The sequence below is a fragment of the Pan troglodytes genome, chromosome 2 (assembly GCF_028858775.2).
Source record: "Pan troglodytes isolate AG18354 chromosome 2, NHGRI_mPanTro3-v2.0_pri, whole genome shotgun sequence".
In the NCBI taxonomy this organism is placed as follows: Eukaryota; Metazoa; Chordata; class Mammalia; order Primates; family Hominidae; genus Pan; species Pan troglodytes.
Window position 1 is genome coordinate 132552275 of NC_086015.1, and position 13808 is coordinate 132566082.

Genomic DNA, 13808 nt, shown 5'->3' on the forward strand with positions numbered 1-13808 from the left:
CTTCTGCCTACATTTTGGAAAGTGATGCTGGTGGGGAAAGTTCTAGATCTTACTTGGTTTCTTCTAGAATCAGTCTTCAGGAATGGATTTTGTCACAAATGGGGCATGGGGGCTTTCTGAGGAAATAACTACAAGTCTTGGTGGTGGGCTCCTTATTATGTTTCTTTTTCTTTCATTCTTGATACTTGGAAGTTGTCTGAATTCTTTAGCTTCAAACCAGCCTGAGTTTGAGTGCTTGCCGTAGCAGAACCTATCCTTACCACAGGTGGGAAGGAAAGGACCAGTTTCTAGCAGTGTCGGGCCACTCCTCTTTCGAACATCCCTAAGGGAGGCATTCACAAAAGCTGTCCCAAGCAGCTGGAAGAAAACAGCTTCCGAGATGACCAGGAGGACTGGGCGGCGCCGAGCCCAGAACGCTCCTGGCGCAGCACCGTTGGCCGATTGCTGCTGGTGGGGGGGCGGGGGTGCAGGCCCCAGTCTCTATGCAAATCAGGGATCAGAAGATCGGAATTTCCACCAATCAGCGGGAAGCCTCGGCCCTGTAACTGCTAATGGGAGACAGCAGCGCCACGCCACAGGCTTTTCCCCTGGTTTCGGGAGGGGTGGGGAGCCAGGTGGGGCTCCCGCCCAGACCCTTTCCCGAGGTCCGCCCTCTCCGCCTTTTCTCTAAATTCCTCTTTTGAGTGCCCTCCCTTCCGGTTGAGAGGCGGGGGTTGGCCCGTAGTTATACACTCAGTCACCCTGCACTGTGGAGGCGGGGGCCTCCCTTGTGGACTGATTTGCGTGGGATTTGGTTGTTTTATTAAGAGATTTAAAAAATTCAGATGACTTACTAGTATGACTGTTTTGTCATATTTGCTTCCAGGTTAATAAATGACAAAAATGAAATTCCCTTTGTTTTTCATTATCATCTCCCCACTGTTTCTCATGGTTGCAAATTAGTTTGGTGAGGTCTTTTCATTTTAACATGAAAGAATATAATGCCTGCAGGGGCTTGTTTCCTTTTCATTCAGGTTTTTATACTTTCATATAAACGTGATGTTAGAAGCAAATCCTGGCCGGGCGAGGTGGCTCACTCCTGTAATCCTAGCACTTTGGGAGGCCAAGGCAGGTGGATCACCTGAGGCCAGGAGTTCAGGACCAGCCTGGCCAACATGGTGAAACCCTGTCTCTACTAAAATACAAAAATTAGCCGGGCATGATGTTGGGTGCCTGTAATTCCAGCTACTTGGGAGACTGAGATAAGAGAATCGCTTGAACCCGGGAGACGGTGGTTGTAGTGAGCCAAGATCACGCCACTGCACTCCAGCCTGGGCAGCTGAGTGAGACTCTGTCTCAGAAAAAAAAAAAAAAGCAAATCCTTATGTCTGAGAGCATACAGTATCATTTTATGAGTTTCAGGTTTACATAAATGGTATCATCTTGGGCATTCTGCAACTTCTTTTTCTCTAAGTCATCAGCTTTACTAGGTATTGCCAAATTGCTCTCCAAATTTTCACATATTTCAGGGGCATAAGAATCTTCATTTTCCCACCTTGCCAACATTTAATCCTGCTTATTAGAGCAATGGAACATCTTCCCGTCTTTTGTTCTTAGTCAAATCTGGACCAAACAGGGTAGCTCCCACCTGCCTGTCTGGGTGTGGCCAGGTGGAGCCAGGCCCTCTACTAATCTCTGGCGCAGGTGGGGGCAGGCCTAGGATGTGGCCATCTGGCCCCTCTGCTTGGCTCCCAGATAGCAGTCCTTCCCACCTCCCTCCCTTTCACCCTCTAGCAGTGACCAGGCTTGGCTCTAAGTCTTAAGGGTATGCTTCCCTGCACTGTAGCCTTAGAGGAGGCAGAGGGTCCCTGGGATTTCTGGTCCTGATGGATACAGGTGCCTGCCCCTCAGTCCTGTCTGCAAGTCCATCTTGATCCATTGTCTCATGCAAGGCTTGTATGCCTAAAGCCAAACCTGCTTTGTATAGAGGTGGAAGCAGACCCAGGCAAGCGCATATGGCTTGACATAGGTAAGTTAAGGACAAGTCCACGGGACTCCTGGCTTGGGAGTAGTGTATCAGCTTGGGGAAGTTGGATGAGATCTTGCTTGTAGCCAAGAAGAGTCTGGAGGGTGGGTGTCGTGGGGGGAACCAGAGGCAGTAAGGGAGGTCTCAGACTCCTAGATTCCTACCTGGGCCTGTAGGAGCTCCCCATTCTTACCTGGGCCTCTTTCTTCTCAACCAGAGTGAGGAACAAGTGATGGGAAGGGTTGAACCTCATTCCCTGGGGATAGGAGCTTTGGCTCAGGCTCCTCTGAGGACTGTCTGCCTGAGAGGGTCCTCAGTACATACAGAAATTTTTTTTTTTTTTTTCCAAGACAAGGTCTTGCTCTGTCACCCAGGTTGGAGTGCAGTGGCACGATCTTGGCTCACTGCAACCTCTGCCTCCTGGGCTCAAGTGATTCTCCCATCTCAGCCTCCTAAGTAGCTGGGACTACAGACGCATGCCACCACACCCGGCTAATTTTCATATTTTTTGTAGAGATGGGAGTCTCACTATGTTGTCCAGGCTGATCTCAGACTCCTGGGCTCAAGCGATCCTCCCACCTTGGCTTCCCAAAGTGCTGGGATTAAAGGTGTGAACCACCGCACCATCCAACCCCCTGTCCTACCACAGAAAGTTGTAAAAGGCAGAGTCTTTCACAGTCCCTAACCAAGGCAGCCAGAAGAAGGATAGGGGTTGGGAGAGCCAAGAAGAGGCGAGCAAGAAAAGGAGCCTCTGGGAGGGCATATTTATAAGGTGCACTGGGCAAGGCTCTGGGGTCCTAATGACAACCCTCTATGGAGAGGTTGTTACCCAGGTCTAGACACTCAGCACTGGCAGATAGGTCTCTGGCTTTCACCAGTGTATGGCTACCTTTGGTTGAGTCCCCTTCAGGACATCATCATTTGGGGCTTCTCTTGTGAAGTGGCCAGAAGTGTCCTCATAGAAGATCCAGTTGAGAAATCTCAAAGCTGGGGGACTTCAGGCCACATTTAGCTCACACGGTGATTTTGTTTGGCCCATACAATATATATTTATTTTTTAATTCTGGTAAAATGCATGTGACATAAAATCTGCCATCTTAGCCTTTTTTTTTTTTTTTTTTTTTTTTTTTTTTTTTTTTTTTTTTTTTTGAGACAGAGGTCTTGCTCTGCCCCCAAGGCTGGAGTGCAGTGGCAAGATCTCGGCTCACTGCAACCTCCACCTCCCGAGTTCAAGTGATTCTTCTGCCTCAGCCTCCCGAGTAGCTGGGGCTACAGGCGCCCACCACTATGCTCAGATAATTTTTGTATTTTTAGTAGAGATGGGGTTTGTTGGCCCCATGTTGGCCAGGCTGGTCTCAAACTCCTGAGCTCAGGTGATCTGCCCGCCTCAGCCTCCCAAAGTACTGGGATTACAGGCATGAGCCACTGTACCTGGCCAAACATTTTGAAATATACATTCAATACTGTTAATTGTATTCACATTGTTGTGCAACCAATCTCTGAACCTTTTTCATCTTGCAAAACTGAAAGTTAAACAACTCCCCATATTTCCCTCCCCTCAGCCCTTGATAACCACCATTCTACTTTCTATCTCTGAATTTGACTACTCTAGATACCTCATTTAAGTGGAATCATGCAGTGTTTGTCTTTTTGTCACTGGCTATTTTCACTCAGCATAATGTTCTCAAGATTCATCCATGTTGTAGCATGGGTTAGAATTTCCTTCCTTTTTAAGGCCAAATAATATTCCATTGTATGGGTAGATCACATATTTAAAAATCTACTTATCTGTCAATGGACCCTTGGGCTGCTTCCACCTCTTGGCTATTGTGAATAGTGCTACTATGAACATGGATGTGCTCTTCTCATCACTGCTTTCCAGTCTTTGGGGCATTTACCCATGAGTGGAATTGCTGGATTGCATAGTAATTATATTTAATTTTTTGAGAAACTGCCATGCTGTTTTCCATAGCGGTTGGACCATTTTACATTCCTTCCAACAGTGCAAAAGTATTCCAGTTTCCCCACATCCTTGCCAACACTTTCTATGTTCTGTGTTTTTTTGTTTGTTTGTTTGTTTGCTTGTTTTTTGTTTTTTGAGACAGGGTCTGGCTCTGTTGCCCAGGCTGGAGTGCAGTGGCTCGATCTTGGCTCACTGCAGTCTCCATCTCCTGGGCTCAAGCGATTCTCCCACCTCAGCCTCCTGAGTAGCTGGGATTAAAGGCACACACCACCATGCCCAGCTAATTTTTGTATTTTTTGTAGAGATGGGAGTCTCGTTATATTACCTAGGCTGGTCTTGAACTCCTGGGCTCTAGTGATCCTCCCACCTTGGCCTCCCAAAGTGCTGGGATTATAGGTGTAAGTCACAATGCCCAGCCCTGTTTTTTGATAGTAGCCATTCTAATGGGTATGGGGTGTTTTTTAAGTCCATATTTTAAAATAATGGGAAATTTCAGAAAATAGTTTAGTTTCCACTTTCAAAAATTTTGAGGAGGTGCCTCCGACAACCAGGCCCCATGTAGGACCACTGCTGCACTGAGGTACCCTACCCCATTCCTCCCTGCATGGCCAGAACACTCCCAGCCTCCAGAGAGGGACTTGGAAACTTTCAGGAGGTGCTTCTTCTAACATTATTTGGAAAACTGGGAAGCTCTGAAAACAATCAGTAAGAGCTGGGTAGTCACTGCCCCTCTTCAGGTGGAGTCTGTGTCTTCCAGTTGGCCAGAATGCTCTACCTGGTCTGGAAGCCCTCCTCACCAACCCCCACGCCCATTTTTAACTGTGGAATTGGGAGGGCTTTGTAACATGCCAACTTGGCCTGGCTGAACCATATTTTCCAGAACTCCCTGACTAGTATATTTTCCATCAGGGTGGGCCAGGAGGCAGATTCTCATCAGATTTGGAAGGAAGCAACCATTTGGACTGCTGATCTGCTGACTCACCTGATTGGCATGAAGCAGCACCTGGACCTGCAATTGCTGTGCTTTTCCCGGACTCTCCTTCAGTTTTTTCTGACTCCTGGGGCAGGTGTGTGCACGTCTAGCTCTGTGGCTAAGGGTTCCACCTTCTACCTTCATCAGTGAGGTCAGAGACAAAAAGAATAGACACAGGTTTCAGTCTGTTGTCACGGGTCCTCCCTGTGCTAGTGGGGTTTCAGTATGCTCATGTGCTCATGGTGTTCCCCTCCTGACCACCTGCCTGTGGACTTCAAGCTCCGTCAGTCTTGGAGATACAGCCTTACAGAAACTGCTTAATCAGCCCCTACAATTGTGCAAGCCAGTTCCCTGGTTTTCCTTCTCCATTGAGTTGACATGGGAACCTGAAGCCCTGCTGACTTCTCCAGCCTCATGCCCTGTCACATTGCCCCCACTGCTTTTACCACTACACCTTTCACCATTCCCCAAACCCAGCAGCCTGTGCTACTGTGGGGCTTCCAGTCTGGAATGTCCCTACCAGGAACTTTCTGGTTTATCTGTCCTTCTCCTGCAAGTGACTGAGTCCCATCGCTGCCTCTGCTCCCATTCACCCCTAGCTTGGCACAGTCCAAGAGAAGGGGCCCAATCCAGTAGGTGTTGAATGAATGACTGTGGACTAACCCCTTGGCATATGAGATGTTTTGTTCTCCCATACCTCTGCAAGTACCACCGCCCCCAGCTTGCAAGTGTGAGTAGCCCTAACAGCAGTTTCTGTGGGGAGAGCCAGGACTTCTTTGCCTCCTCATAACTGGTGGAGCTGCTGGAAGAGCTAATATGCCCTGGGCCACATCACCCAAGATCTGATGACTGGGACAGTGAGATAGCAGTACCCCTTGTGCTAAGAGCTCAGACCCTTCCCAACAGGCCCTGTGCTCAGCTCCAAGCCCTGCCCTGGCAGACAGACAGCTTTAGACCAGGTTGGTCTAGGGACATTGACTGAGTGGAGATCCCTTTCTACCAGTCACTAAGGCTACACACCCTGGGATGGGGCCTTTGCAGTGTCTGCAGAGCTGTCCTGGGGCCAGGGAGAAGGCAGATTGGGGGACCCAGAAGGCAGAGGTGAGATGTTGAGGCTCACAGGGAGGAGGCAACATCGCAAGCAGAGTAGCCCTGGCGACAGATAGGGTGCTAACCCCAGGGGGATTCAAGGGATTGGGGGTACAGAGGCTGGAGGTCTTGGCCAGAGACAGTGTGATCAGACTCTGCCTAGTTAGCAGATGAATGATTTTTAAGTCTTTCTTAGCACCATTTACGTATGAGGAAACTGAGACTTGGGGAGAACAATCTTGCTTGCCCCAGACCCAAAGATCATAGTGGAGATAGGCCCACTATGGTAGCTTCTAGCAGGGGCCTGCTCCCACCTGCCCCCTCCTAATATTTAATACTAATCCACACTGGGCTGCAGAGGAGAGCTCAAGCCTGGGCTGTCTTGCACACAAGTCCTTTGCCTCCTTGCTGTACCAGGGTCACCTCCTCTAGAAAGCCCTTCTCCTTAGCCTCACAGTGTTAAGTGCCTTCAATGTTCAACTGGAATTGAGGCTTCTTGAAGCCAAGTCCAGGAGACACAGTAAATAAATGGTGGATCCTGGACTCCCCAGCCCACTGTAGGAGCTGAGCATCAGGGCAGAAAAATACAGGCTTTGGAGCTACATAGAGCAGGTTTGAATCTTGACCTGGCTGTTGGCCTCCCAGAGTCTCAGCAACTGCATCAGTAAATCTGGCTCTTGAACACCCTTTTTCAAGATTGGGGTTGTTTTGAGGTTGAGATCAGGCCTGTGAGTCCTCAGAGCACCAGGCACAGTGAGTACTCAGGTGTGGTTGGTTGTGGTCATATGGCATCAACTTAGGGTACCTCTCAGGGATGTGGGACCTACTCTGTGAACCCCACAGTAGCACAGGTCGCATAAAGTCAGAAAGCCACCCAGCTGAAGGGGCCAAGTGAGCAAGCTGGGAAAAAGGGAGGGGAAGGGCCTATGGGCAGAGAATGGGACACTAGAAGGGTGGTTCAGAGGAAGAGCAATTTGAAAGGACGACAAGGTCCAGGATGGGCATGTGGGGAGGGTTAGGTGAGTCACTCCTTTGAGTGAGAGACCAGGATGCAAGCAACAGAAACCCCAAACTAATGTATGCAAAAAGCAATGTATAGGCTCATAGGATAGTCAGGGCTATCCAAGCTGCAGGCATGGCTTGATCCAGAAGCTCCATTAATGTCATTAAGCATCTGTCCATTTCCTGGCTCCAATTTTCTCTATCTTGGCTCCTTATTCAGGGGGGCTTTCCCTATATGTTGACAAAGATAGTCACTGGCAACTCTGGACCCATGTCCCTAAAATTTAGTGATCCCAGCAAAAGAGCACCTCTTTCTCAGCAGTTCCAGGGAATTCTGTCCCAGGATTGACTTTCATTGAACTCACTGGATCAACAACCCATTTCTGACCTAATCACTGTGGCCAAGTGAATAACAGACTGAACACTTATTGGCCAGGTCCTGAGTCATGTGACCACCCTAGGGCTGGGTTCCCAAGGGAAGCTCACAATATTATCAGCAAAGTGGATGGCCTGTCTCACTGAGGGCTGGTCTACTGGGTGCCTTTTAAGTGCTCTTGGAGGGTGCAAGCCTCAGGGTGGGGAAGACAGCAAGCTGGGGCCCATGCCAAGGAATGAAGAGTGGGTGACAAGAGGCAGGGGTGGGAGGTAGCACCAGATGAGGCAGCCACTAGTGGAGGCAGGTGGTGTGAACAGCAAAGGATAGATTTTGGTGAGAAATATGGAAAGGCAATGAGGAATAAGGACAGCCCAAAGCACACTTTGGGGCACTGGATTTAGCTGGCCAGCAGCACCATCTCTTTAGAATCCTGGGTATGCCAAGGCCTCTCCTGGACCCTAGCTGCTGGTGGCCTATTGGCTGGCCCTGCAAGGAGTATGGGACAGGCCTGGGCTGGCACTTGGACATGATGAGATGGCCTCAAAGGACAGATGGTCAGCAAGGTGGAGGAGGCCTTGGTTAGGGAGGAAGGTTCAGGGAGGGATGAAACTCAGTGTTCATGGAGCACTTGAACAGGCAGGCAGGAAGGAGCAGTGTCCACAGAGGACAAATGTCTGAGGACTTGGTGCCCATGGCCCCTGCTGCAGCCCTTCTCAGCCCTCTCTGAACCCCAGAACCACCTGGGGATCTGGTCAGAAGGCTGATTCCCAGGCCTAGCCCCAGAGATTCAGATTTGGACAACTGGGACATGATCTGGCAGCAGGTGTGGAGCTGCCAGCCTAGGCCTACCTGCCTCCTAGGTGCCCACAGGCCCCCAGACCCCAAACAGCCACAGCCATGTGTGTCCTGATGATAGCACCTCTGCCCTCATCATTCACCATTCTCCACACTAGCCAGGGAGCTTGGGCAGGGCAGGCACCTGGACTGGTTTTGTCTACTGCTGTGTCCTCAGAGCTTGGCCCAGGACAGGGCAGGTAGGACTCCCACTGGCACCTGGCTCTGCAGTTCAGTGAGGCAGGAAGCAGCAGGGAGGAAGCCACAATGGGTTATGAAGATTTGCAGAGGGAATGGAGTGGCAACTCACCCAGGCAGCAGAGAGGTCTGCCAGGCCCAGATCAGGGGTAGCAGCAGGCCTGGGCTCCTCTCCAGCAATGCTCCCTCCTCTCCAGTCTATGGCCAGGAGGTCCTGCCTCCACCTGTAGTTTCTGCAATCTCTTACACAGGGGGTAAAACGAGCTCTCCTGCATTCTCACCTAACTCCAGTCACTCACGCTGGTATGAGTATATATCCACTGTTTCAGAAGCTTCCCTGTTTCCACTGCCCTTGGGGGCCTGTTTTGCAGTTGTCCATTTTTAGGGACATCTGTTAGAATAGACCTTGACCTATTGTCCAACTGGACAGACAACTATCCCACATGCTGGATACCAGAATGTCCCAGGGCCGGAGATCCTTCTGCTCCTACTAATTTTCCCAGCAATCCTTTGGGTCCCGTTTGCACTCCAGCTTAACCAATAGGCTCAGAGACAGCAAATACCCTTCTGAGACCACACGTTGGATTGTGGTCAGGAACTCCACTCTCTGGCCACCACACTTCGTCCTGGTCACATCTCACTCTAACCCTCGCTGGAGTCAGAATGACTAAGTTTACAGGCCAGTCTGGTGTGACTTTGTAAGAACTACCTCTCTGGAGGCCAAGTTTAGGTCCCTGACCATTAACCCTGAAAACCCATTAATCCCCCCTCCTCTCCCCTCCCCCATCCCGCTCCCCGCAATGGCCGATGGACCCCTTGTGGGGGCAGATAGATACATCCCTCCTAAGGGACCGATCCTGTCTATCTCCCTGTCCCAGGTACTTTAAGTTCGTCCCAAGCCAGCAATTCCCACCCCTTGCTGAAGGCCCCTGGCTCCAGGCCTACCCTGGCCAACAGATCTGGGGTATAAGGACCCGAGGGGCCCGCCATCCAACCCCGCGTACCGAAGGCGCCCATCCCTATTCCACTCAGATTAAACGAGAGAGCCTGAAAGGTTTAAACGCTTTATTGTGCCCAAAAAAAGGCCCATGGAATGAAGGGAAGAGCCGCGCAGCCCTGAGCCCGGAGCGATTGTTTGTCGCGCACCCAAAGGCAAGGAGGGTGGGGAGCCGGGAAAGGATGCGCGGCCTCCGCGTCCCCGCGCGCCTGGGCCCGGCCAACCAGCGACCCCGCCCGGTGGGCAGGCGCGGCCTCGGCCATCGGCGCCTAGGGGCCAGTAACCATGACGACGGCCGTTGCCAAGGCCGAGAGCCAATAGAGGCGTCGCCGGGGCTGTTTCAAAAACCTAAAGCAAACAACGAAAAACGCTACATCGTTGGGGGAGGGGAAAGACTGAGAGGACCCGGGGCCCCTCCCTGAGGCTCAGACCAGGCCTCGCGGCCCCGGCCGGGGTGAGCCGTACAAAATCTACGTCACTTGGGGTAGAAAAACAAAAACACCGAAAAGCCCACGCCGGCCGCTCTGACCGGCCGACACGCTCACTTGCGGCCCTTGGGCACTTTGGGGACGCTGGGCTTGGCCGCCTTCTTCACCTTCTTGCCCCCGGCGGCCGCCGTCTTCTTGGCCTTGCCGCCTTTGTCCTTCTTGGCGGCAGCGCCCTTCTTGTGCGAGCGCTGCTCCGGCTTCTGGCCCCTGGCGGGCTTCTTGTCCGCGCGCCGGGAGCCGGCCGCGCCCGGGGCTGCCTTCTTCGCTTTCTGCGCGGTGGGGGCCGGGGCGGTGGCGGCCGCCGGGGCTCCGCGCCGCTCCCCGCCGCCCTCCAGCTTCTTGCGGTTGAGCTTGAAGGAACCGTTGGCGCCGGTGCCCTTCACCTGCAGAAGCGTGTCGTTCTGCACCAGCGCCTTGATCGAGTACTTGAGGTAGGTGCGCCCATTCTGCTGGTCGAACCACGGAACCTTCTTGGCCTCGGTATAGATCTTGGCCAGCGACGAGCCGTTGCGCTCGCCCAGCCTACGGATGGTCTCCACCACCAGCTGGCTGTACTTGCCCGGCTGGTTCTTCTTCTTGCTATTCTTTCTCTTCTTAGATGGGGACAACGCCGCCGAGCCGCCAGCCTTGGTCACCTTCTTGGCCATCCCCTCGGCGGTCGTCACTGGCAGGGCCTCCTCGAGCTCCACGGACATGGTAGCAAGAGGGTTGGTGGCGGGCGGCGCGCGGAAGCCGGGGGGCCGCGCCGGGAAGAGGAAGGCGAGGGGCCGAGGGGGTGCAGGGGGGCTGGGGGCGCGCGGCGGCTCCAGGCGGGAGCGGCCGCGGCCGGGCCTGGGGCCGGGCGGCAGGGCTGGGGTGGGGGCCGGGCCGGGCCGGAGCGAGGGTTGGGGGGCCCGGAGCCGGGGCCGGACTAGGGGACCGAGTTGGGGGTCAGAGACCGAGTCCGAGCCGGCGGCTGGAGCTGGGGACGCAGACCTAGGCCGAGCCGGAGCGAAGAGAAATCCCGCCGAACGCGAGACACCGCCGCCGCAGCTTCCACTGGCGCCTCTGGAACTCGCTGGGCGTGCGCGCTGCGCTCTGGCGGGAGGGCGCTTCTCTCGGCTTTTTATAGCTTCATGGCGGACCACGTTGAGAACAACAACAGCCTGGTTCGGGGCCAGCGCCAACTTGTGCTTCTTGGAGCCCCTTCTCCGGCCGCTGGCTTCTCGGACCGCGCCTCTCCAGCGCCGCCGCGCCCGCAGCGGGGCGCCCCGGACAGGGCCTGAGCTCCCGGCGCAGTGGAGAGGCGACTTGCGTCCTGGAAGGGCTCAGCAAAGGCGAACGGAGAGGTGCACCCTAGGCTGCGGGAGCGCGAGAGGAGGGGGGCACCTCGTTTGGAGGCCAATAGCGCGGGCCCCAGAGGAGGCCCCACGGCCGGGAGCTTGGCGGCCGGCAGCCCAGAGAACGCCACGGGCACCCGAGCCCTGTCCCGGCCCGGGGGGCTCCAGGCCTGCCCGCAAGAGGAGCTTTAATTTGTCCAAACTAACACAGGGCGCGCCCTCACGTGGTCGGCTGGGGCAACGTGAACTGCGCTAGGACATCCTCGGGGGTTTTCCGCCCCATCCAAAGGGGATGGCGGATGGGAGGCACTCTCCAGCTGCACCCCGGGGTCTCGTTGTGCCTCTGGGAGCCTAGGCACAACCCGGGGAATGGAGGACTACGGCAGGACCTCTCTAGGGACACTGCCTCGCCGCTCCCCCCACCCTGTTGCCGCTGATGTTCCCAGGGCCTCATTTTGTAATCCACAAGTAGCTGCCGCCGGTCCCCCCAAAGCCAAATGGGGGCTCCAGGGTGGGACAGGATGGGCGGGGGTGAGGCTGTGACACCCAGAGGAATTCCTGTGAGAGGATGGGGAAGGGATTCGCTCTTAGTTCCTGGGCGCACCCCTCCCCCTCTCCCGTGCACAGGGAAATGATGGCGGGAACACAGCAAAGGAGACCATGTCCTGGAGAGGGTCCCGGGCCCCACCCTCCCCGGGGGGGGGCTTGTGCAAGGCTGGCGGCCCGATCTCTGCTGATTCCAGTATTGGGGGTGCAGAGAAGGCACAGGACAGTTTTTGTTGAAGCCGTTGCAGCCTCCACTTGGGGAAGCTGAGGCCAGGGTAAGATGCTCGGGTAGGAGAGGGGATCCCTTTGGGGGTAGGTGATGTAGGGCACAGGAGTGGGGCTGGGGCTGGGGGGTGGCAGGGTTGCAGGCAGGAGACAGTCTCCAGAGGCCCAGCATAGAAAAGCGATGGAGGGGTGCTGGCGAATTGGGGTTCCCAGAGTGAGAGACAGGAACATTTACAGGTGGACAGAGTAAAAGGCCCTGAAAAGGGGGTGGGTGGGTGCATTTGTGGCCTTGGGCCCAAGCAGGCTTCTCTGGGTGAGGGCTAGCAGCGCCTCCCTCTTCTCCAGCTCACCCCTTTCACACACACACACGCCCCCCATTTTGTCACCCTGTCAAGGGAATAAACCCCAGAGAGGAAGAAATTATGTCTAGGAGGAAACGGTGAGCCTGGATGGGTTTTTTAGGGGGGAGGCTGGCAGGGGCATGGAGCCAGGAAACAGCCTTCGTCCCCCAGAGCACCGGGTACCCTGAGAAAAGTGAGAAGAGAGATTGCAGCCCAGGTCCCTGCAGAGGAGGTTGGGCTCCTTTCCCAGGAAGGACTGGCTGAGTGGACTGTCTCCAGGGCACAGGACAACGTTGAGGGCCTGAGGCCTCCACCTTCTTGAAGAAGGACCATGTGAATTTCCTGACAGAGAACGGGGATGGGTTTCTGAAAGCACCACCCAGCTGAGCCTGCGGAAACTGCACAGCTGTTTCGAGGCCAGGCTGGCTGCATGGAGGACGTGAGAGGAACAGCCAGCTGTGTGTGCTGGGCCCACTGATCAGGGTGCTCAGGACCAGGAGCCCTCTGAGGATGTGCAGAGGGGACTCTGGGGAGAGGAACATGGTGGCCACAGCTGGAGTGACCGCAGTGTACAGAGATGGGATGGGAGTAGGAAACCCAAAAGAGCCGGCCCTGGAACCAGGTGGAGGGGAGGCAGCCCGGCCATGACCCAGAGCAGGTGATATGATTTGGATCTGTGTTCCCACCCAAATTTCAGTTTCAGTTTTAATCCTCAGTGTTGGAGGTGGGTCCTGGTGGGAGGTGATCAGATCATGGGAGTGGATTCTAATGGTTTAGCACCATTCCCTTGGTGATGTCCTCATGATGGTGAGCTATCATGAGATCTGGTTGTTTGAAAGCGTGTTGCACCTCCCCTGACTCCCTCTCTTGGTCCCGCCCCTGCCATGTAGGACATCTGCTCCACTTCACCTTTTGCCATGAGTAAAAGCTCCCTGAGGCCTCCCAAGAAGTTGATGCCCTGTGCTTCCTGTACAGCTGCGGAACCGTGAGCCAATTAAACCTCTTATCTTTGTAAATTACCCAGTCTCAGGTAGTTCTTTATAGCTTTGTGAGAATGGACTAATACAAGGGGCTTGAGCTTGGGTCTTTTGAAAAGTTAAAGGGTGAGCAGAAGTGATACCCCTGAAGGAGTCCCAGCCATGGGCAACAGGGCCATCGCTTGGCCTTTTGTGCAGCCACCGCAGGGGGGAGGAGTGGCATGCTGGACGTGCCACTCTGGAGCTGGCTGCAGCCACAGGGTGGGCCAGGGACACTCCTGGGTCATCTGTGCTGGAGGAAGGGGATGCTCTAGTGGAGACAAAGGGACAGGGTCACGGAGGAAGGCGGGACCCAGGTGTGGCCTCCTTCATGACATCTGAGGAGAGGAGATGCGAGAGAGGAGGGCTGGGCACCGCAGCCAGTACAGCCACTCACAAAGTAGAGCCGCAGTCCGGGCACTGAGGAGAGCGGCCA

At 54.4% G+C, this 13808-nt stretch overlaps 1 protein-coding gene across 1 annotated transcript; it reads right to left on the reverse strand.

The window, feature by feature from the left end:
- Positions 1 to 9488: 9488 nt before the first annotated feature.
- H1-10 (H1.10 linker histone) lies at positions 9489 to 11160 on the reverse strand. Its single transcript, XM_003310000.6, has one exon. The coding sequence runs from the start codon at positions 10618 to 10620 to the stop codon at positions 9979 to 9981; it is 642 nt and encodes a 213-aa protein (XP_003310048.1). The 5' UTR covers positions 10621 to 11160; the 3' UTR covers positions 9489 to 9978.
- Between the last annotated feature and the right edge of the window lie 2648 nt (positions 11161 to 13808).

Coding starts and splice junctions, on each gene's coding strand:
- H1-10 (XM_003310000.6), bottom strand. CDS start 10,620: ATGTCCGTGGAGCTCGAGGAGGCCCTGCCAGTGACGACCGCCGAGGGG.